The sequence below is a fragment of the Tasmannia lanceolata genome, unplaced genomic scaffold (genome assembly GCF_043159265.1).
Source record: "Tasmannia lanceolata isolate RefF3 unplaced genomic scaffold, GAP_Taslan_0.1 ptg000005l, whole genome shotgun sequence".
Lineage (NCBI taxonomy): Eukaryota > Viridiplantae > Streptophyta > Magnoliopsida > Canellales > Winteraceae > Tasmannia > Tasmannia lanceolata.
Genome location: NW_027518682.1, coordinates 8,796,649 through 8,821,393, shown reverse-complemented (window position 1 = coordinate 8,821,393; position 24,745 = coordinate 8,796,649). Strand labels below are relative to the sequence as shown.

The 24,745-nt window shown below is 37.9% G+C and overlaps 1 protein-coding gene and 1 pseudogene across 1 annotated transcript; both read right to left on the bottom strand.

The window, feature by feature from the left end:
• Positions 1-2,575: 2,575 nt before the first annotated feature.
• On the bottom strand, positions 2,576-2,903 carry LOC143876573 (uncharacterized; annotated as a pseudogene).
• Positions 2,904-20,907: 18,004 nt separating this feature from the next.
• On the bottom strand, positions 20,908-24,453 carry LOC143877366 (flavonoid 3'-monooxygenase CYP75B137-like). The gene is made up of 3 exons (XM_077379377.1): positions 23,873-24,453; positions 22,964-23,608; positions 20,908-21,776 (listed from the first exon to the last, which is right to left on the bottom strand). The coding sequence occupies exons 1-3, from the start codon at positions 24,206-24,208 to the stop codon at positions 21,147-21,149; spliced, it is 1,611 nt and encodes a 536-aa protein (XP_077235492.1). The 5' UTR covers positions 24,209-24,453; the 3' UTR covers positions 20,908-21,146.
• Positions 24,454-24,745: the final 292 nt, after the last annotated feature.

Here is a 24,745-nt window from a genome sequence, read left to right as displayed (position 1 = left end):
GAGCCCACAACTGATTTTACACATCAAACCAAACACTTGACATTGCCAAGAATCAGTTTTGGACCAAAATCAATTCTCAAAATTCAAAACAAACAGGGTCTTAACAATTGGTTGATTAAGTCCCAGGCAAAGAACCTGATGATATGATTATGAAATTAGAGAGTTTTTGCCCTTCGTTCTTACTCACTGGCCAGACTCATCACATTACAAAACAAAATCATGCAAAATCCCTTTCCTGGAGAAGTAAATAGTAGCAGTGGCTGCATACCCCGGAAGTCTCAAGTGTGGTGCCGGCAAGGAGTTCCAACAAAGATTGAGGAAAGGCACAAATACCCTCTAAGACTGGACGCGTAAATAGAAGGTGGCCCTCACATTCTACTGATCAAACTGCAAACATAGCAGGGGAAACAAGCATGAAAAGACTTCTTAAATATGCAAGCTTCTATTGTCAATCAATAACTTTAAAATAATTTGAGAAAGTTCTGTGCGATATCTGTTATTGTCAAGGATGATACAGCATAATCCTATCGATCTAGACTGCTGTGGATCATGGTCTTGTTTTTGTTTTATGCACGGTCATTTTACCAATGCCTAGGGGTGTAAATGGATATTCGGAAATTCGATTACCGTCCGAATCCGTTTAAAGCGAATATTATCCAAATCCGTTTCAAGCGGATATTATCCGAATCCGTTTATGAGATATCCGGCTCTTAGCGGATGCGAATCTGGTAAATGGTATATCCGATCCGTTTAACATCCGAATCCGAGAAGTAAATCCTTTTTATTTATTATTAATAATATCATTAATATTTATTTTTAGTAATGACACACTATCTTTTGTCTCTATAAGAAAAGTGAATATTCTTTTTAGAAAAAAATAAAATAAAAACAAAAATAACCCAAACCCATTCCATCATATACAAAAAAAAAGGAAAAACCCAAAGACCACTACCAACACTATCATCCATCCCCATCGGCTCCCTCTCTCTCTCTCTCTCTCTCTCTCTCTCTCTCTCTCTCTGCCTTTGTTTTAAAAGGAAGAAGAGGATCTCATATATTTTAGGGTTTGAGAGTTATTTTTGTGAAGAGAATGTGTAGACACCCCATTTTGACCGAACCCTAAACTGTTGTTTTTGTTAAAAAAATCCTTTAAATAGGTGAATTTAATATCCCAAAATCAGTCCTAGCATAGGTCAGGGTCCCATTTAGGTCCCTCTAAAATTTCAGAAAAATCCGTTGCGGTTTGCATAGCAAACGAGAGGGGTAGGTAGTGTTGTGTGAATTTAGAGTTGCAGAAGGGGTGTGCATTATCCTAACCAGGAGGTGGCCTGGTGGGAATAAAACGTGGGTAATTTGCTGCAGGAGGGTGTCCCTGGGTAACCAGAGAAGCACGAATTTATCTTCTTTTTTTTTATCTCATTAAAATTTTTACATGGGCCACCCTATGCAACCAAAGCCAAAGGCAAATAACATAAAAGGGGGGTTGTCTCACAAACTTATGGGGCTAATTAATTAACCAAAATTTCTATAAATAACAAATGAGAGCTTCATTTTGGGGATCCTTGCTCATTTTCAGATCTAGGGTTCCTTGTGTTCTTAAGAGAGAGTTTCTTCCCATTGAAATCCTAACACTTTGTGCCTTTCTTCTCCGATCGAATTCGCCAAATTCCGGTCAAAGCTCCGGTGAGCTCCGATCATCTCTCCGGCAAGAATTTTCACCTTGCTCTGTAACTGTTGAAGGAGATCTGCTATTCCTCCCTTTGAAACTCTAACTTGAATTCTTGTTTTTTATCTTCTCCGGTGAGAATCCGGTGGATCTCCATGAAATCCAGCGATTCACCATTGATTTCAGCTATTATTGCTTCTCCATTACGCATCTGTTTTTAGCATCATCATTTCTGCATTTTTAAGCTTGAGATATGAAATTCTAACATAGTTTATCCTCCAAGACTCTCAAATACATCCTTTCAACATTATATATCTATAAATCTGTTTGCAAAAGAGAGGTTTCTTTTTTAATTTCGTCCAAGGGAAGGTGAGAGGGTGAGAAGCTAGTGAGGAGTTGGAGAGACAGAAGAGTTCCATTTTCAAGATTGAGAGAGAAAGTTAAAAAAAAAAAAACAGAGTACAGAGATTGGGTGAGAGATCGAGAGGAAAATTCCAGGTTATATAGTGAAGAGGATTGTTATTTCTGGATTTGAGGATTGAAAGAAGACGAAAAGCATGAAGAATCCTATAAAAAATTTAGGAGCAGAGAGAGAAAACATTCGTTTCTTGTCAATTACAACGAGGAATACAGTTCCACTTCAGAATTCGATGATCTAATTGTCCAGCAGAGGTTGCTGATAAGTGTATGGTGCTGGATAATGAGGCACTCTATGAGATCTGCTTCAGAACTCTCAAGCTTACTACTCCTAGCTTCGGTGATCTGAATCACTTGATCTCTACAACAATGAGTGGTGTTACTTGTTGCCTGAGATTCCCAGCAGTACCGTGCTCTTACCGTTCCTGAGCTTACTCAGCAAATGTGGGATTCCAAGAACATGATGTGTGCAGCCGACCCCCGCCATGGTCGCTACTTGACTATCTCTGCCATGTTCAGAGGCAAAATGAGCACCAAGGAAGTCGATGAGCAGATGATCAACGTGCAGAACAATAACTCATTTTACTTTGTTGAATGGATTCCCAACAATGTGAAGTCCAGTGTCTGCGACATCCCACCCTGGGGACTCTCCATGGCTTCGACTTTCATTGGAAACTCGACCTCAATCCAAGAGATGTTTCGGAGAGTTTCGGAGCAGTTTACAGCCATGTTTAGAAGGAAAGTTTTTTTTTTTTTTTTTGCATTGGTACACGGGAGAGGGGATGGACGAGATGGAGTTCACAGAGGCTGAAAGTAACATGAACGATCTAGTGTCGGAATATCAGTAGTACCAGGATGCAACAGCTGATGAGGAGGGTGATTATGAGGATAAGGAAGAAGAGCTCCAGGAGACGTGAGCTTGGTTTATGAATGCTCATGCTTTGGTATGTCTTTTTCTCCCAACTAGGAAGTTTTTGGTTTCTGTGGGGTGATTATATGGGATAGTAGTAGGTTTAAATGTGGGGCTGATGAATAGGGAATGTGGAAGTTTTTTTTATTTCATGTTTGAATTCTGGGATTTGCTTTAGTAGGTAGGTACTTGTAGTGTAGTATGAGTCTTTGCTATATGACTGCTTCCCCTGTTTCAACACAGACTCACACAGATTTTACTCACTGTAACCCCTGTTTGAGCCCAGTTTTTAGCCCCACTTCAGCCCCTGTTTGGGCATAAATTCTGCTCATGAATCTGCCCATAAATCTGCCCTGTTTTGGCGCGGGTTTGGCTAATTTTCTGTACAGATTTCTGCCCATAAATCTGCCTTGTTTCGGCACAAATCTGTCCACAGATTCAGCTCTTGTTTCAGCGAATCTGTCCATAATCAATCCCTGTTTTGGCGTAGTTTTGTCCATGCATTCAACCTTTATTTTGGTGCACATTATGTCCACATTTCAGCACAATTGATGCATAAAATCTGTCCACTGTTAACACAAATTCTGTCCACCAAATCTGTCTTCTGTTTGGCACAATTCTGTCCACCAATTCAGCCCTCATTTTGTTGGCTGAGCATGATGATATCCATAGCAGCCACTTCTTCATTTTGGTAATGACAGCACTTAACTCTTGGTGCTAACAGCCCATGGCCCTTTACAATGGCAGCCCCACCTTGCTTTAACATGTGCAGCCTCCACCTTGTTATAACAAGTTTAGCCCTCGTTTCAGCCCTGTTTTACATAGGTTCAGCCCCCGTTTTAGCCCCTACTTTGGAATATCTGTATAACCACATTTCATTTTGATGATTCATGCTCTCGTCTTTCCCTTCCATTCTTTTGATTGACATGTGAAAATGATAGAGATGTTTGAGTTTCAACTAATGGAAGCCCTTGCACACCTTGATGTTGTTTCTCATCATTATGTTTTAAATACAATTTGATCAATATTTTCCACTCAAATATATGTTCACTATTTCGTTTTTATGGAATCAGTAGCTCATGGAAGCCTTGGATGATATGTTTTTAAAAAAAAAAAAAAAAAAAAAAAATTGTACATGCTTGCTGTCCTGTTTTGAATTTGCTCATTTTCGACCTCAAATGCTGAAAACTTTCAAAAGAAAACATCATCAATCTTGTAGATCTCGTCGAGCCGGTCAGTTCGACATATGGCGGCCCAAATTTGGCCAAAAGACGAGAGAGTTATGCCCGTTTAAAGTTTTCAGCCCATAACCTCGTTTTTGTATAGTTTTTTTAGAAATTATCGTGTCGAGTAACTTTTGGGTGGCTTCTGGTCGGAATTGTTTAAAACTATCAACTGGAAAAGTGTTCGTTATAATATTTCCCAAAACTGTCTTATTGAGCGACTTTTTCCATAAAGGCTTTTTAATATGTCAAAAACGACTTGCAAGCTTCAGTTTTTCTGAAAAAACTGTCATTTCTGCAACAGCAGCTTGTTGGCCATTTTTAGGCTATTCCAGGTCTGTTTCGTCCGAAGCCATACAAAGAAAAAATGTTCTTCACAAGATTTTCTAATACTTTGTCCTTGAGTGAATTTTTCCAGAAGCGATATTTTAAGTGTCAAAACTGAGCCCGAACTTTCAGTAAAAACACTAATATGTCTTTTAATGGCGATGGATCGGAAGAGACCATTTTCCGGCCACTTCTGGTTAGATCCAAACGAAATGGTCAACTGAGAGAATGTCATTCATGCTAAGATCTACAATTTTGATTGTTAGAGTTTTTGATGGTTTTGATGATTGAGGTGTCTAAAAGTCAGTGCAAAGTTGCATTTTTCACATTATATGACATAACTGTGCCATTTCTTGAAAAGCATGGGCAATATGAGCTCTATTCAATTTTAATGATTGTTTGAGATGTTTTGAGCTTGGTAGCAAGTTTTAAATCATATATTGAATCATTCCCATGATTTGTTTGGCATTTTTGACCATTTTTGGTGAAAATTACATGTTGGGTGGAAATTTCACCCTTTCTTCTTTTTTTAGATTGTTTTGAGCCTATATTGATTCTAATGCTTGTATTGGGATATGATGAGCATGCTAGCAAGTCATAAATCACATTTTGATCAATTTTCATGATTTACTTTATATTTTAGAGCCTTATTTGCGAAAATTGCATGTCGTGCAGAGTGCTTTCAATGTTTTTTTTTTTTATATATATCCTAAATGAGTGAGCCCGTGCTATATGTCAACCTAGACATCTAAACTTCTAGGATCGCTTCCAAATCATGTCCAGACCTTCCAAATTCCATGAGTCTCATTTTAGGGGACACACTTTGTCTCATTAGAATGTTTTTTTTTTTTTTTTTGAGACAAGTCTTGTCTCATTTAGAGAGTTTTCCCTTTAGAAGGCTTACCTAGCCTCGTGTTAGAGCCCTCCTTTTTAGAGCGAGTCTTTGACTCATTTGACCTCCCTTATAGAGCAATAGAGAGTCTTGGACTCATTTGCTTCTCATTTAGAGTTGGTTATCCTATATGTTAGGAGTTTGCCCCGTAGCCTTTTAGTTCGTCTGTTAGATAGGAGTTTATTCTTTAAGATGCTTTTACCTGCTAGGGATCTTAGATCATTTTCATTGTTCTTGGGACAGCAGTTACTTGTTGTGGATCGTCTCTTTGAGGCGTTAGTTGCTTGTTCGGGGTTTTTCCCTTTGGATTTAAGGCTTTGCCCTAGTTTGTGGTGTTACTTGCGTGTTCACTTTAAAAGTGAAAACATTTAAAGGTCCGAAGCATTTGAAAAGCTTTAAAATTCAAAAAAAACATTAGAAATTTGAAACTCAAAAACATTTGAAAAATATTAAAACCGTTAAATCATTTGAAGTGTTAGGAGAGTTCGTTTCGAACTACGTTGGCTTGATCCTCTTCCATGAGGTACGTAGTGCAGCTTGGGATTTACATCCCAAGTCCAGCCAAACTTTGTAAATAAATGTTTTAACCATTTTTCTTCAAAACCTTGTTTTCAACAAAATCTTCCCCTAGAGTTAAGAGTTTGTCCTAGATAGAGAGTTTTAGAGTTAGGGAGTTTGTCTTTGATTTGTTGTGTGCTTGTTTGTGTTTGTTTTAGAGTTAGGGGTTTGTCCTAGAGTTATAGGAGCGCCTCCGTCCGGTCAGTTGGCGATCCACATCGCCGACTGATGACTAGAATAGGATGCGTTAGTCAACCATTTGTTTTCCTTAGGGAATACAGCCTAGTTACACATAGGTTGTAGGAACCACCTGCATTAGCCTAGGGCTAATCTGCATTTAGTTAGGGCATATAGGGTGTCCTAAAATTCACAATTCACTGAAAGTTAAATAATCGTACAAGAAACTTTAATAACTAGTCCGGTCTTTTAGATCGAGTCTAGGATAGAGGTCTAGGTGTCTTAGGCATCCTAGCTTAGAATAGGCGCGAAGAACTACGTTGCCTTGATTCTCGTGGAGGCGGGGATACGTAGGCTTCTTTGGATGAATACCAGACCATCCGAGGACTCAGGCTAATAATTTAGAGTCTTAGGATTTGTTGTGTAATTATTGTATGATTTGATATGTTTTCTTACTTTTTAGTATTGATCCTATACCTTTAGCTATAGCTTGCATGTGTTTGCACATCAGAATTTAGACACCCATTAGACATGTCACTCATAACCTAGCTTTGCTTAGGTGACACATTTTTCATTTCATTTTGTATGCTTATTTCTTTATCCTCAGGAAATGCATGCTTAGGTAGACGATTCCTGAGAATTGTTCCTATTTCATATGATTTTTGCCCGAAACCCTTTAAATTTAATAATAAATGGCATAAGAGACCAAGTGCTTGCACTCGGACGAATTGGGGGTGCTCTCAGACCTTCTCCATTCGTAATTAGGCACGAACCCATATATATTTCTGGTTATCCATGGTATACAGAGCATATTTTTGTTTAAAGGATCCATGGCCGTATACTGTGGATGGCGACTCTGAGTTTGTTTAGGTACGTTTCGAATCCGGACTTGTTCCCGAATCGAAAGGTATCTCTTTTATATCGCCACTCGTGCTATGCTATGAGGGTGGCATCCGTTTCGAGAGTTCTTTGGTAGAGCTCTTCTTCACACGTGGATGATCCAAGAGGCCGCTGGGGGCTCGTCCCCCACCTCTCTCTCGGACCGGGGTCCACAGAATGTAGAGGTCTAGTTTTAGGGTTTGGAAAATTCATTCGAGTAAGTAGGAGAAAAAAATAAAGTGCTGCAATAAAATGTTCGAATTTACCGGATAAACGGATACGGATAATATCCGAATTCGAACAATATCCGACGGATACGAATTCGGTAATAGATATTAAATATCCGTTAAATCCGAATCCGAATTCGGATAGTGTATACTGTAATCGAATTCGGATATAGCCATATCCGCTCCGAATTCGATCCGTTTACACCCCTACCAATGCCATATATAAAAAAATTCCTCAATCTACCATGAGCCATGTTGCCAACTCCTGGAATTCATGTTCACCAACACTATAATAAAACTTTTAGATCTCAATATTAGCATTTTATTCAAGCTTTCTTCAGGTAAATTATCAGTGTACAAAAAATATTGGATACTCTTGCAGTGTTCTATTCATAGAAAAATAGAACACTGCAAGATAGTGTGGCTATTGATAGTGTGGCTGACAAGATCCATGGTGTTGGATCAAATGTTGACAGTTTTGAATTTCTGATAATGATGATGCATGCAGTGGCAAAGATGCATTTGCAGGCTCTATAATCTAATATGGTCACAAATCGATAATACCATATTTATGCGGTTCATCACTTTCTAAACCTACGTCCATGGACGAAGGCGATCAAAGAGCTTTCACTATGCTAAGACTTTAAAGATACAAGATATGGTTTACAAGCAAGATCTTATATAAAATCTCAATCCTAATCCCAATACAAAAGTTTCACCCAAACACTGAAATCATGTGATTGCCTTATTACAAACACACACACACACACACACACACACATTCTCTCTCCCTCTAGCATCACAAACATGGTCCCTAAGCACATTAGTCCACTAAGTACTGCATCTATAATATCTTGAACAAAGCTGTGAGTAGAAGTTTCTCTTTACGATCAACATATACGAGATGATTCTCTTATCAAGGATCAAGGTGTAGAGTGTCAGTTGATTCAAGAGACACTCTTTATCACCTCCAAAGACTATGAATGAAGAAGCATGGCATATTGGCATTGACCTGACATCTTTTGGACAAGGTGTACCTCAAGACAAAGTATGTAACCTCATTAATTATCTATAGATAATCCAATTAAAACATTGTTTAAAGGGTGATGGTGGACAAACTACAATTGAAAGAGGAAAAACATTTTCAATTATATAAGATACAATGGTTAACGAAAGTATGTGAGATACAAAGCAGGTAAGATAGTTTTTACAACTCATTGCTTAGTTTTGTTTTCCATTGGACTTAAGGCTCCGTTTCTTTCGACGTAAAAATGGACGTAAAATTTGTTTTATGTTCATATTGTAAAACAAATTTTATAAATGTAAAAATGGATGTATAATTTGTTTTATGTTCATTTTTACGTCGAAAGAAACGGAGCCTAAGTAAAAAGAAGAAGTGAGATATGATTTAGTCCCTATAGATGCCTGTCAAATATTGCTAGGGAGACCATGGTAAATGTAATTGCAATGCAACTCATAGCGGAAATAAAAATGCATTTTTATGGAAAATAAATCATGTTTTTACAAAAAGAAGGAAGATTTTAAACCTAAATTGTTACGTGCCTAATCGGCCGTAACACAAATAAACAAAATAGAAAATAGAAAATAAAAATGAGGGGGAGAGAGGTTGATTCGAGGCAACCGGACCTCATAACGGCTCGATTCGAGAGGAACCATAACTCTCCTAACAAAGTCTCATTTGCTGTAAAATTTTTGTTCTTCTCATTTCATTGAAATAAAGAACTTAAAAACAAACACAAAGAGAGCCACATCATCAACTCATTTACCCCACTAAAATGACACATAATTAAAACTAACACTCATAACCCTAATACAAACAACCATCTAATAACTACTTGTAACTATAGCACATACACTATAAGAGGTACGTATCATTCCTTCCCCCTTACAAACGACCTTGTCCTCAAGGTCGAATTATTGATTAAAAACACTTTAATCCACCATGATCCCAAATCTTGTTGGACACAATTACCATTAGGCTTTCAAGATCTTAAAAAACAACGGTCTCGATCTTTCGAACTCCGCCTTCAAAATCAGTTATCATCAATGCCGGAAGGAAATATGATTCTTCATGGAATTGCATTGAAGTGATGAAAGGATCAAATGACTGAACAAAGTCAGCATAATCCTTCGCAGAGCGTTTAACAGAACTATCATTGTCACCATCAATTCTTGCACTTTTCTCTACACGTATGTCAACTTTCTTGAGTTTCAACTTTTCATATTCTTTGTGCATTTCCTTTATCTCTATACTGATTGTGTTCAAACCTTCCGTGAATCGTTGGTATTCTTCCATCATATTCGAAACAAGCAATTTGATTTGCCGGAAGTCATCTCGTATGGATTCCAAAAGTTTCGAAGACACAAGCATGGCGTAGGATCGACAGCTCTGATACCACTTGTTACGTGCCTAATCGGCTGTAATACAAATAAACAAAATAGAATATAGAAATGAGGGGGAGAGAGGTTGATTCAAGGCAACCGGACCTCCTAACGGCTCGATTCAAGAGGAACCATAACTCTCCTAACAAAGTCTCCTTTGCTGTAAAATTTCTCTTCTTCTCATTTCATTGAAATAAAGAAGTTAAATACAAACACAAAGGCAGCCACATCATCAACCCATTTACCCCACTAACATGACACATAATTAAAACTAACACCCATAACCCTAATACAAACAACCATCTAATAACTACTTGTAACTACAACACATACACCATAAGAGGTACGTACGTATCATAAATCTTGTAAAGATGAGGGTTCTACTCTTCTTAATCTGCAAAAGATCATGAAAGCAAGTAAAGAATAAATATCTGAAAGCATACATTAACTTGTAAGGATAATTTTCTATCAACACAATTCTCAACTCTAAAATGTCTTTTGTCAAAAAGCATGAAGATTTGGTCCTGGAAAATAATAGAAAACGTGAAAATAAGCACTGTCAAATCGAAAGTGGTCGCATCTGTAATGGTAATAGAGAAGAAAATATAAAAGATAGAATGGATGCAAATGAAACAATAAAGTTGAACTCAATTTCAAGTACTATCATGAAATTAGGTCTCTTGAAATAGACGTGGTTCCTACAACAAGTATAATTTTTGAAGAAACGGTGATTAATAAAGGAAATTTCTGTGGACCCCGATCTGAGGATGATGAGGAAACGAGTCCCTACATCCTCTCGATCTCCACATCAAGGAGAGCTCCACCAAGGAACTCTCGAAACGGATGACACCCTCATAGCACAGCACGAGTGGTGATGTAAAAGAGATGCGATATGTCTTAATCCAGAGCCAAGGCTCGAAACCAAGACGTACCTAAAACAAACTTAGAGTCGCCATCCATGGATAGGCCATGGAACCCCAAAAATAAATATGCTCTGTACAATGGATAACCAGAAATATATATGGGATCGTGCCTGATTACGAATGGAGAAGGTCCGAAGAGCACCCCCAATTTCCGAGTGCAAGCACTTGGTCTCTTATGCCATTTATTACTAACCTTGAAGAGTTTTGGGCGAAAATCATGTAAAATAGGAACAAATATTCCCGAATGGACGTCTACCTAAACATGCATGACCCGATGATAAAATAATAAGAATGCACAGAATAAATGAAAGAAGTGTCGCCTAATCATAGCTAGGTTATGAGTGACATACTTAATTGGTGTCTAAATTCTGGTGGACAAACACATGCATCCTACAGCTAAAGGTATAAGGTATGTGCATGAAAGTAAGAGAACACAATAAAATACACAACATAACAACACAACAAATCCTAAAACTCGAACGATTTAGACCCGAGTCCTTGGATGGTCTAATGTTCATCTAAAGAAGCCTACATATCCCCACCTCCCCAATAATCAGAGTCACGTAGTTCTTTGCACCTATTTTAAACTATGATGCCTAAGACATCTATCCTAGACTCGATCTAAAAGACCGGACTAGTTATTAAAGCTTCTTGTGTGATTATTTAAATTCTAATGAATTGTGGATTTTAGAACACCCTATATGCCCTAACTAAATGCAGGTTAGCCTTAAGCTAATGCAGGTGGTTCCTACAACCTATGTGTAACTAGGCTGTGCTTTCCTAAGAAAAACAAAGGGCGGACTAACGCATCATATTCTAGTCATCAGTCGGCGATGTGGATCGTCAACTGACCGGACGGAGGCGTTCCTATAACTTTAGGAGAAACCCCTAATTCTAAAACAAGCACACAACAAACAAACAATACATCAAGGACAAACCCCTAACTCTAAAAAAAAAAACTGTACCTAGGACAAAGTCCTAACTCTAGAGGAAGATCTTTTTGAAAACAAAGTTTTAATAGATTGTTGGATGATTTTTGAAGGATTTACAAAGTGTATTTACAAAGTTTGGCTTGACTTGGGATAAAGATCTCAAGCTGCACTACATACCTTGTGGAAGAGGATCAAGCTAACGTAGTTCGAAACCGAACTCTCCTAATTACCACTAAAACTTTAAAGCACTTCAAATGACTTAAGGATTTTGATATTTTTCAACTGTTTTTTAACTTTAAGATATTTCAATATTTTTGAATTTCAAATTTCTAATGTTTTTGTGATTTTAAGATTCCAAATATTTTCACCCTTTTGGTCAAAGACCTAAGGGAACACAAAGCAACACCCTAGGGCCAAACCCTAGGACTAACAGGGGAAACCCTTAAACCGGGAAGCTAATGCCAAAGACAAGGAAATGATCTAAGATCCCAAAAGGTAAAGCTCCAATGAGACTGTGCTAGTCTCTAAAGAAGAGAACGACAACAACAATAAGGAGAAACTCCTAACTAAAAATATTAAAGAAAAGGGGGAAAATGAGTCAAAGACACTCTAATACCGCTATCAAAGGATGAATGAGTCAAAGACTCTCTAATAATACCATCAAAAGATGAATGAGTCAAAGACTCTTTAATAATATCGCTAAAAAAGACAAACGAGTCAAAGACTCTAATAAGGACAAATGAGTCAAAGACTCTCTAATAGTACTACCTAAAAGACGAATGAGTCAAAGACTCTCTAATAATACCATTAAAAGGACAAACGAGTCAAAGACTCGCTCCAAAAGAAGGAGAAACTTTAACATGAGGCTGGATAAGCCTCCTAAAAGAGAAACTCACTAACGAGACAAAGCCTGTCTCCTTAAGAAGGTATGACTTTATAGCGAGACAGAGCTTGTCTCCTCAAGGGTATAACTAAACTCTAACGAGGCAGTGTATGCCTCCTATGGGTTAATTTTCTACAAAACTAAAAATGGGCTCCCTAAGGGATATATTCTAAAATGACAAGGCATGTCTCCAAAGGAGAATCACCTTAATGAGACCGAGTGTGTCTCCTAATGGGGCTCCAGATAACTCTCTCATTGCCCTTGCAATGAGGAAGAGATGAACTACCATCTAATGGTGCCTAAAAAAAACCAAGTCTACTAAACAAATGAGGGGAATACTACTTGGACTGACCAAATCCCCTAAGGATGGGCTTGGGCTAACGCCTTCGTCGCCCTCAAACAGGAAGGGTTATCTAAGATTTAAAAATCTTCAAAAAACTAAGTAAGTCTACTATACAACGGAGGGGGGACTACTTGGACTGGGTAAGTCCCCTAAAAGATGGGCACATGTTGAGACAATCAAAGAGAGAATGCACGATCTTAGAGCACCAACCAACATCAATAGACATAACAAATGATGTTATTGATGCAAATTAATTCTCAACAGCCCTATCAATGAAATTACACTACCATCATTTCTCAAATGAATGATTAACTATAAATGAAAATACCCGTAAAAGCCATCATCAGCCAATCAATTTTCAGATTACACCAAATTGTCTAACAAATTCCCACCCATTCAAATGTCAGTTGAGGACTATGAGATTCATAATAGACTACAACCAATAATGGAATGACTAATATATTCAGGTTATTGCTCATTCAAAATATGATAACTATTTTAAATAGATTAACAAGGGTGAGAAAAAGGTTACTAATATAACTTTTGAAATACAAACAAGCTCATCTGATATAATCATCATTAACACACATCCATGAGTTTATAGACTAATTCCATTTGTCTTTAATTTAGGCAATCTCAAATTTTCATCCAATTTTTATGAAAACAGTTCATGTGCTAAGCAAAGTATGATTCACAACTAGAGAGAGTACAACCTATAAGAGCAACAATTTCATAGTGATGGACATCAAATATGTGCTCTTTCACCCAACCAAAATCGCAACTATAAAGCATAGAAACTATAGTATAGCAGCTATGCAATGATGGACAGCAGATATGTGATTTTTTAACTCAACCAAATCACCAATAGAAAGCATGAAACCTATAGGACAACAGTTATGCACTAAAGGACAGCAGTTATGCACTAACGGACAGCAGATATGTGTCTTTTAACTTAAACAAATCACCATTATAAAGCATGGAACCTATAGGACAACAGTTATGCATTAATGGACAGCAGATATGTGTCTTTTAACCCAACCAAATCACAACTATGAAGCATAGAAACCACAGGACAACAGTTATGCACTAAAGGACAGCAGATATGTGTCTTTTAACTCCACCAAATCACAACTACGAAGCATAGAAACCATAGGATAGCAGTTATGCACTAATGGGCAGCAGATATGTGTCTTTTAACTCAAACAAATCATAACTATGAAGCATAGAAACCATAGAACAACAGTTATACACTAACGAACAACAGATATGACAAAACAACTAGTTGCATCATTTCTTTGTAAAACCTGGACATGCAATTATCAGAACATAGTGGGACCAAATAGAAAATGATATCTGCACAGCCATGTTTTGATATCTCATTCCTAGAATATAAAGGGCTGCTATTATCGAAATGCCATGAGGATTGCCAATACTAAAATAAATGAATTCCTTCCATTACCAAGTTTACCATTTCCTTGAAGTTCAAATACTAGAATGAGGGCTGACCAATATCACAGCAACATTGACAACCCATTCTATCATAGTTGAGGCAGTAATTGTTAAAAATCATGAACTGTACAATGCTAAAACAAGTGCCCAGTTCATGAACTGAAATAATGCAAACTAGCTAAACTACGAATGGATGAACTGATCTTATGGCGTACAGAACATGGACTGAACTGTACAAAATTGGGGCTGGATTGTACAAAAACTGGGGTTGAAACTGGGCTGAATTGTGCAAAATAGGTGCCAAATCATGGGTTGGATTTATGCCAAAATAGGAGGTGATTCATTCAAACAAGGATCAAGACAATGAAGTGCATACATCTGTGGGACAGAAACTATGCAGTGATGAACATCAATCATATGCACTTTAACTCATCTAAAATTACAACTCCAAAACATACAAGCTGTAGAACAGCAACTATACTGTGGTAGGAAACAACATATACTTCTATCCCAACCCACAATCATAACCATAGAATACTTAACCTGTTGGGATAGCACTTAAACAATGTTAAACAGCCATTATGCTTCTATCCAGGTCCAAAGTCTTAACAGTTAAGTGCATAGGCTAGTGAAGCAGCAGCCATGTGCTTAAATCAATCTAAAAGTCTCAAAATGTGAAATGCATAAGCACAAAGAGCAGCTATGGTCATTACCCTGTCCAAAGAACAATATATGGGCTGCTATCAATACCAAAAGTGAAATCCAAGCAATGATGTAGCTGGGACCCAATTACTATTTCAATAAGTAAGGTAAAATGAACTTCAAACCACACAAGGTAACACATTTTTTTTTTTCACAACATCTAAAATCCAGTAACAAGGACCGAAAACAAGAAACATATTACATAAATAAACAACAACTCTAATCATTAAAGGCATAACAACCTGATAGATTTAATCATGTTCATTATGAGTCAATTGTGCTATCTTGATCAGAAGAATATGATATCTGAACATCATCAATTAGATAAATTAAGAAACACCAAACAGACTATGCATTCCAGGAATCAATACCTTTAAATGTAAGGTTGAATCTTTGATGAGATCGAAACCCAAAATCATTCACACTTGAGAGCTAAAATCTCAGCTATTTTGCTATGCAAATGTCTAAACAACCAAAACTTGCATATACCATAAAAAAATAATAATCATCAGACTACATACCTAGGAAAACTTACCAAGAGTTAACATAGAAACTATTGTAAATCACAATCGTATATTATCAAACTGATCTCAATCGATGAAACTTTGTAAAAACGCATCTACAACATCATCATAAGCATATCATAAGATAGAAACTTCTAAAAAAAAAATGTGTAAAATTACCTCAGCAAATGAATAAACGTTCAAATTTAGATCCGACCTTTGATTTCCAGTCACATGAACAGATATCACAAGTGATTCTTTAATATGAACTCGAAACCCTTGGATCTTGTCAATTTTCAGCAAAACTTCTTGGATCTTTATTGTAACTTAGTAGATCTGAACTATAGATCATCGGATTTAAAGCATGATGATACGGATTTCAAATTTTAAGCTGAACCTTGCTGGTGATAGCATTTGCTCGGATTCCGATCAAGATCTAGCTGGATAAGATGGAGGAGAGACTAGGATTAGGAAATCAAGATTTATAGGGGCAGATTTATAGAAAAATGATGGATCTCGGAGAAAATGAAAGGTTAGCCGGAGTAGATGAGCGGATTACTGCAAAACCGTCGGAATCAATGGAGATTTGAGATGGATCTAAGGAGAAGGGAGTAGATCTAGGGTTTATGGATCAAAATTGGGTGGTGTTTGTGATATAGATAGAGATAAAGAAGATGAAGAAATTGTGTTGTGGAGTGAACAACTGGAGATCCGGCAAGTTGGCCAGAGAAGAAGATCCAGAAATCCCCTCTCTCTCTCTCTCTCTCTCTCTCTCTCTGCGAAAAAATGAAAATCCCTCTTATTTTTCCTTTTTATAAGAAAATAAGAAAATTGATAACGGCACTACTGCTTGATGAAGAGCGCGGTTCGCCCTAAAATTTGATGAGCGCGCGACACTATCGTGTCCTATCTGCCCGGACCTCGTCAGGATAATTCACCCCCCTTTTTGAACTTGCACTGCGACACTTGTCCCGGTTCGTTCATTGGGCGAATGCGCTCGGATCTCGATGAAATTTTGCAGGGACCCTGGTGGGATCCCAACCTAGCTTAGGATGAAATTTGGAGTCCAAATTCACTGATTTGGTAGAGTTTTGCACAAACAATGCGAACTTGGGTCCGGTCAAAATAGGGTGTCTACAATTTCATGACTTGAGGAAATTTGATTTTTCATGATTTGAAGATCTTTATCCTATCTAGAAAATATTCCTTGTAAATCAAATAAAAAATTGGAGTCTTTTTACATGGATATTCCTTGTAAAGGCTGAAAACAAGAAAAGTAAAAACTCTAATCCAAATATAACTTATTTTTTCCCTACTTTTTAGCAACTTCTTAACTTCTCTTCGGTCATGCAATCTCTAGTCTTTACACTTCCCACCCTCCTTGGCCTTCTCTCACCACGTGATAAACTGCATTCCATGGAAAGAAAATTCATCGTTGCCGAACATGTCCTAAAAGACTATAGAATGAAAACTATATAAAGGGTCACTTTCGCAAAGCCATTTGTAGGGTCACTTTTGCAGGAGAGAACAGCCAGACAGGGTCACATTTTTGTAGATTTTGCCTGATTCATTTAATTCATATGAGGTGGCTATCTCTCCCTCAAAAGTGGACCACCGGGCATAGCAAAAACGCGATATTTGATCAATAAATCCAAGTGTTTTATCTATAAAGACAGAGTATAAGTGTCCATCTAAGAATACATTTTCAAGCCCGGAATTGTTGCTAATTAATCCTGAATTGTTTCTAGGGTTTTGCTAGGGCACTCGTTAAGGAGCATTTAAAGCACCTATTTTCATGTACCCACACTTTTATCCTCAAAAAACATTTATTATTAGAGAACCGTTTCCCACAATTTCATTTCTATTACGAGAAAATAACAAGAATACCCTTATGTCATAAAAGATAATAGCCAAAGTACCTTAACCCATTTTCCATGAGATTGAAATATTTTATTATTTATATGAGATACGTTTATTTTTGTCATTTTCATGAGATAGTGTATTTTGTTCATAGGATCGATGATCCTAACCTTCCAATCTATGCATTTTTTTTTATTGTGGTGTCCATTTTAAACTTCCTCAAATCAAAGGGTTAAGATCATTCTATGGAGAAGATTTTACGGGCCCACACTATCTACATTAGGGCCCAATAAATGAATGGTTGGATCACCCACCCAAACAATGTCGGCACACGTATTTTTTTCATTTGTTGGGGGCGTGCCCAGAAAATATTTTTCAATCCTAACCCCGATCTATGTAGTTTTTTAATATTGCGGTGTCCATTTTAAACCTTCTCAAATCAAAGGGTTAAGATCATTCTATGGAGAAGATTTTATTAGAGAATAAAATTAGATCTGAATTAGAGAATAAAATCCGGGCCCAACAAAATGAATGGTTGGATCACCAAAAAAATGCGGTCACCAGTATTTTTTTCGGGTTGCACGTAAGTGCAGAGCCGTCCACCATGTAAATTGTCTTGCATTAAATAAGTCTTTTTTTTATTTTCTATGAGATATAAGTGTATTGGTCATTTTTTATGAGTGAGTGGTACTTTGATCATTTTCTATGAGATAGGGTCTTTTTATTTTCCATGATATATGAGTTTTTTTCTTCGAAGAGATAGGTGTATTTAACACTTTCTATGAGATATAAGTATTTTTGTCATTTTTCATGAGATTTAAGTAGGGATATTTTCGTTATCTTTTATGAGATAAGGGTATTCTTGTTATTTTGTCATGGTGGGGGTATTTTTGTAAAAACCAAACCCAAGCCTCTTTTGTTGAAATTGTAATTATGGAAATAAAATCTCGACTACAATCGTTGCTCCAGTAATAAATGTGTTTGAGGATATATGTGTGGGGGTGCATGAAAATAGGTGCTTTAAATGCTCCTTAACGAGTGCCCGCTAGCAAAACCCTTGTTTCTATACTCTCAGGGACTCATAACAAGACTAAAGTCTTCAGAGAATTCCAGTCTCTCTCTTTTTTTAATGTAATTTTTGGCAAGTAGATTGACTTTTCGATTTTTAAGGTTAAAATGATGTTTACGGAATGATAGAAATTTCTATTGTCCCTTGCAAAATTTTCAACGGGACGTATATATTAAATAAAGTCTGCTGACTTTAACCCGGAAGGGTGTGGCTCTCTGGCGTAAAGTCATGGGTTTGCTTCCGGGTGACTGCGAGTCTGCTGACTTCAGCGCTGGTGATATTTGAAACTGAGGTGCGTCTTTTGTCTTTGCCCTAGTTGGTCTTCTAATAGTCCAATGAGGATAAGAGATGCTCTGCGAGTAAGAACTGAAATAAAATGACAATAGTCATGAATGCAAAACATCTCGTCTTCTAATAGTCCAATGAGGATAAGAGATGATCAGACAAGTGCACCCTACCGGGAGGCCGGCCATTTGCTAAAAATAAATAAAAGGTGTGATGTTTACAAGCAAAAACAAATATGCTGTGTCACATTACTGTCACGCCGTATTGTGATAGCTCGCCCCAACGACCTTCACATTCCTTGTTCTTTGTTTTTTTACTGTTATGTCGTTGTCGAAGAGAGATTAGTCATGAATGCAAAACATCAGGGCTTCTTGCCTAGGCTCTATGTCTCTCCCTGACTCATTCTAAGCGGATGACTCTGGATCCTCTGTTTCTGTTAGATTGTCTTTACTATCTGAGGAGTGAAAAAAATTGGCTTCGTTGTAGGCTTGATCTTGGGTCATCATTCTCTGAATCAGATGATTTCGTATCATCAGCAGATTTTTTCAATAGGGGCGAGATGCAATACTTACCCTCATACGCTTTACTGATTACTTAGGTCAAGAGATAACTCAGTAATAGAGATAACTCCAGTAATTTATAAGAGTTCAAGTTCTTCCAAAGCAATAGGAGTGCACGGATCCACATCGGATCAGATCCACCTATGTCTTAGCCACAATCCGTTCAAATCCATTATTGTTTAGATCAGAATCGGAGTGTTCTTTGGATCCTACTTCCGGTGTCTCCGTCATGATCCATTTAATATCGTTCAGTCCATTAGAGTGTCCTGGTAGGTCCTGCTTACATGGTACGCGATTAAAAGTATCAATGTATGGTTAGAGAAGGAAGAGAAGAGGGTGGTTCAAGACTTGAGAGAGTTGAGTGACAAAATACTGAAAATAGAAATTGAAAAAGATATATATGGCATATTTTTACTAAAAATACCCTGAAATATTATTTTAAGTTATAAAAAAATAGAGGCTATATATTTTTGTAAAATAGCATAATAAAATTGGATTTGGGACTGTCCTACAGGTATTTGTTAGTTGTCAATTGGAAATAATTTCAGATCCTATGACAGGGATCTGAAATGTGTCCATGGGTCCTAGTAATATGCCTAGATCCTATCTGTTTAGGTTTGGATTAGGATGGTCCATCGGACCATCTAGGTCCATTGACAGCCGTACCAAGTAGTAGCCAGGCAAAGAAAGATAATGAACTTTTCATGCGAGCATAAGATCACTTCGGATTCTTTAAAACACCTCAAATGCTATTACAACTATTGGTCAATTTTGAATGGATCGATAATGCCGTACGTTTGTGATCATAAGAGCAAGGTAATGGAACTTGAGAGATCCACAGCCAAAGGGCCCGTGTAGAGATCCACCAAAATAAAAAGACATACACACAGGTAGGGTGTTCTCAAAAAAATCATCTCCATAGGATCATCCTAACCCTTCAATCTGTGGATATTAGAAATGGACAGTGGAGGTTAAAACCACAGTGAACCCCCGTTGTTTGGATGATCCAAAGCATTCATTTGATGGGCCAGGACATAGATAGGGTGTGCCCAAAAAATCAGCTCCATAGGATCATCCCAACCCTTCGATTTGTGGACACACCTTATCTAAGGTTTAGGATGAACTTAGGGAGCTTGTTTTTTTGGGCACACCCTATCTATGTCAGGGCCCATCAAATGAATGCTTTGGATCATCCAAACAACGAGGGCCCACTGTGTTTTTGGTCGGCGGATTATAGAAGGTTCTCTAGTCGATTTTTAACTTACAATAGACTTATTGTTCTTTCCTCCTTTCCCTTAATATCTCTACACTTCTTCTCCCTTGAAGCTTCTCCCTAACCTTTCTCTTAAAGCTCCTTTTAGGTTTACAATCTCTGGAGCAATGACTCCATACTCAAGACACTCGTAAAATAGCAAATAAATTAACCACTTTGTTGTAGTCCCCATTAGTCTTCTAGGAACCCCAAGCAAGATCATAGGAAATCTACATTGAATCTTTGATATTCTAGCCTAGACAAAAGACACTAAGAACTATAGAAAACACAAAAGACACTTAGATTTTCCACGCATAATAACTACCCTAAAAGACCACATTGATTCACAATTTGCAACCAGCATCCAAGTTAATCCCTTCATGCAAGCATATACAATCATTTCTAAGATGCACTTAAGCATTAGTTCATTTGACTTGCAGGAACAATTTGGTCAACCAAAAATCAAATAGCCTCAAATTGTAATATTATGCAGCTTTATTATACGTTCATAATATATTGATCGGTTGAGGCAGACCGAAACCTGTTACATATGTATATGCCCAACGTGAATACATCCCTCTGGTATAAGGTCACTAAATGGTAAACTTTATTCCAAATCATACTAGAAAACAAGACACAGACGACACAAAGCCAACCTTAGAGCACCAGCAGTTATACAAGGAATAACCCAATTCAGATTAATTTGTTAGGCATAGAGCTCTGGGTTGGATAATCTTGGTGAAGGAATGGCAACCAGAGGCACGGCTTGCTTCGTAACAATCCCAAATTTCTCTGCAAATTCGTAGTTAGTCCCCTCTGGCCACCTCCACTCGAAGGAATGAACGAGAGAAGCTACTACAAAAGGAAGCATCCTCTCAGCCAAGGGGAGTCCTACACATATCCTTCTCCCGGACCCAAACGGTACATAACGATAATCAGTTCCCCTGATTTCACATTTGCTGTATTCTTCAGTTAAAAACCTCTCTGGTTTGAACTCTAAGGGGTTGCTCCAAACCTTAGGGTCTCTTTGTATTGCCCACGCGTTAACCATGACTTGGCACCCTTTGGGGACTGTAAATCCACCCACAACACATGTTTCACTTGGACTACGAGAGACTAAGAGAGGGAGTGCAGGGTGTAAACGGTGAGTTTCCTTCAAGACTGCATCCAAATAACGGAGTTTGGGCAAATCAGGCTCTTCTACTACGTTATTCATTCCAACTACTTGTTCTAATTCCTCTTGGACTTTTTTCATCTCTTGAGGATGCCTCAGCAACTCGCCCATGGCCCACGCCACCATTGTTGATGTTGTATCAGTTCCGGCCACCATCATGTCCTGTTAAAAGAGTCAGTGAGACAATATACTTCCATTAAATTCAAGATGTCATTGTTTAAATTAAAATATTTAATATTGCCTTTGGTTTATGAACATGGAACATCATTCAGAGGAGTTATGAAATTCTCTAAATAATTGAAAAATTCATGAAAGGTTTCAGAATTTGTTATTCTCTGATTTAAACCTGATTTGAAAAATTGTGAATAATTCAAATATTCTCGAGAATTATTAGAAAAGCCATTGTAGACAAAGCTAAACTCAGACCTTAATCAAATAAACGCATGCTTAACTATCTTTCTTTGCTTTTTGTAGTGTCTTATTTAGAAAAATAAGTATATATTTAAGAGCTCATACCTGAGATTTTATATGCTGTGTGCACGTGAGGTCTAATATTTTTCATAAGGACAGTGGATTCCACTTCATAGGATAATCCAAACCATTCATTTGATGGGTTTCAACGTAAATAGGTTGTACCCCGTAAATCATCTCCATAGGTATGATCTAAACCATCCGATATATAGAGGTATCTATAATGTGCAGTCCTCTACAGATCGAAGGATTCAGATAATCCTATGGAGATGATTTATGGGGTAGAGCCTATTTGTATTGCGGCCCATCAAATGAACGGTTGGTATCATCTTATGAATTGGGCTCTACTGTACATTCTGGAAATACTGGACGATGCACGTAGACATCATATATGATCCATCAAAAGTGAGTTAAATTGTGTTTTAAGGAACGTAAAATTGACTTTTTTGGATTTTCCAAAGTCTTCTGAGTTTCCTCGGTCTTGGTTTCACATACACGACGTGACCTTGTGAGACATTTTGAGACCCAAAACTTATCCAAATGGTCATCAAAGAAACTTTCTAACTGTTCAGTCGTCTGTCCTGTCCATCAAAACTGGTAATTTATACAGATAATGACTCACGTACCTTTGATGGGCGCGCGTAGAAATTATCCAATCGGATGCCTACGTACAATGATTTGATCAATTTTTTTTTTTTTTTTTTGAAACGAGTCGGAACGTTCATTCACTTAATATGGTTATATCTAAAACCATACTAAATACCTTATAAATTTTAAAATTTAATTTTGCTCCCGCATGGCGAGCTTGAGTGATATGCCTATTCGGCATATGTCTTAGAACTGATTATTCTAAAAGAAGAGAGAGAATGATTAATTACCAGTAACAAAGCCTTGAGGTCCGTTACAGTGAAAGGCGTTTTCCGGTCACCGTCCTCCGTCAACTCCAAAAGCAATTTCAGGAAATCCTTGCTTTCTTCTTTATTCCCTTTCTTCTCCCCTTCCTTGCTATCCATCTCCCTCCTTTGGCCAATGATGGTATCGAAGACCTTGTCCATCCACTCGGCCAACTTATTCATTTCCCTCACCACCCTTTGTATATCGAACCGCGCCAAAACAGGAAAAAGATCCGAGATATTAGGTTTCGCACAAAGAGCCATGGCATCCTGAGTCCACTCCCGAAACTCGGCGGCTATCGTACGCCTCCCCTCCCCGTCGAGGGTCCCACCCCACACCGTGCTCGTTAGCACATTGAGCACCGTTAGAAACGTTAACTCAGATAGGTCAATCGGGCCGTCGATCGAGGAATGTACATCCCTCACCATCTGACGAACTTCCTGCCGGCGGAGGTGGTAAACGGAGTCTAGGCTTTTGTTGCTCATCAAGTCACGGCTACACACCCTACGTAGAAGGCGCAAGTGGGGCCCGTTAGGGGCCCACCCAATGTCTTTCCCGTTATAATTCATGGCCAAGGCTGCAACTGGCACGTCACGGTTGGCAAAAGTTGGGTCCTGCTCTCTCATTACCTGTTGAAGTATAAATGATTAAATAACACCATATAGCTTAATCTTTTAGAGTAACTGGTTGTTTTACATGGTATCAGAGCCATTGCCTCATGGCATGTCCTTCCTAGGTTCAAAACCCAACAACTCCTTAATATTAAAAATCCATGTTCAACCCAAAGAAAAAGAGGGGTCACACGTGAGGGGAGTGTTAAGTATAAATGATTAAATAACACCATCTCTAACAGCTTAATTAAGCTTTTAGAGTAATTGGTTGTTTCACATTACCTCTTTGGCTAAGGCCGGGGAGCTCACGACGATGCAGAGCTTGCTACCGAGTCTGAGCTTCATGATCGGGCCATAGGTTTGGGAGAGTTTTCCAAAGCAGTGGTGGAGATCACTTGTGAGAAATGGAAGGTATCCAAGTAATGGCAAGCCACGTGGGCCCGGGGGTAATGGAAACTTGCCCTTGCTGGATTTTTTGGCCAACCATGTGTACCATGCAATGGCGAATAGTGCAAGGGAAAACAAGAGTATTGTTTCGGCTTTCTGATTGGCTACTTGGGATAGCCATGAAGAGATAGTGGATTTAAGCTTGGTCTCTAGCTCTGATAAAGATGCCATGATTCTTAAAAGTATGGAGTGTAAGATGATTTCGAGATGTATATATAGAGTTTTAATTCATTGAGACAAGTGGGGTGAGGAGGGAACCTTCAAAGAAAGGGGCAGAGAAAATAGAATTTGTTTTTCCTTTTATTTTAAAAATACAATTAAAAATAGGTAGCGTGGGAGAAAGGGAGGCGATGGTGTGAATTAGGAGAGCCTAGTGGATTTGAGCTTGGTCTCTAGCTCTGATGAAGGTGCCATGCTTCTTAGAAGTGCCGAGTGTAAGATGATTTTGAGATGTATATATAGAATTTTAATTGAGACAAGTGGCGTGAAGTGGGAACCTTCAAAAAAGGCGGCAGGGAAAGGAGACATTTTTTCCCAGAGGGAATACTTAATAAAAAGAAGTATACAATTTAGACCCGGTGTTTGAAGATTGTTCTAAACTATCTGTAGAATATTTTAATTATATAGTTTTGGCATTAAGTGTAGTTTAGCTATGCCATGTTTGTCTGCCATGAAAATACTTTTTGTCATTTCTTATCCTCTTTGGAG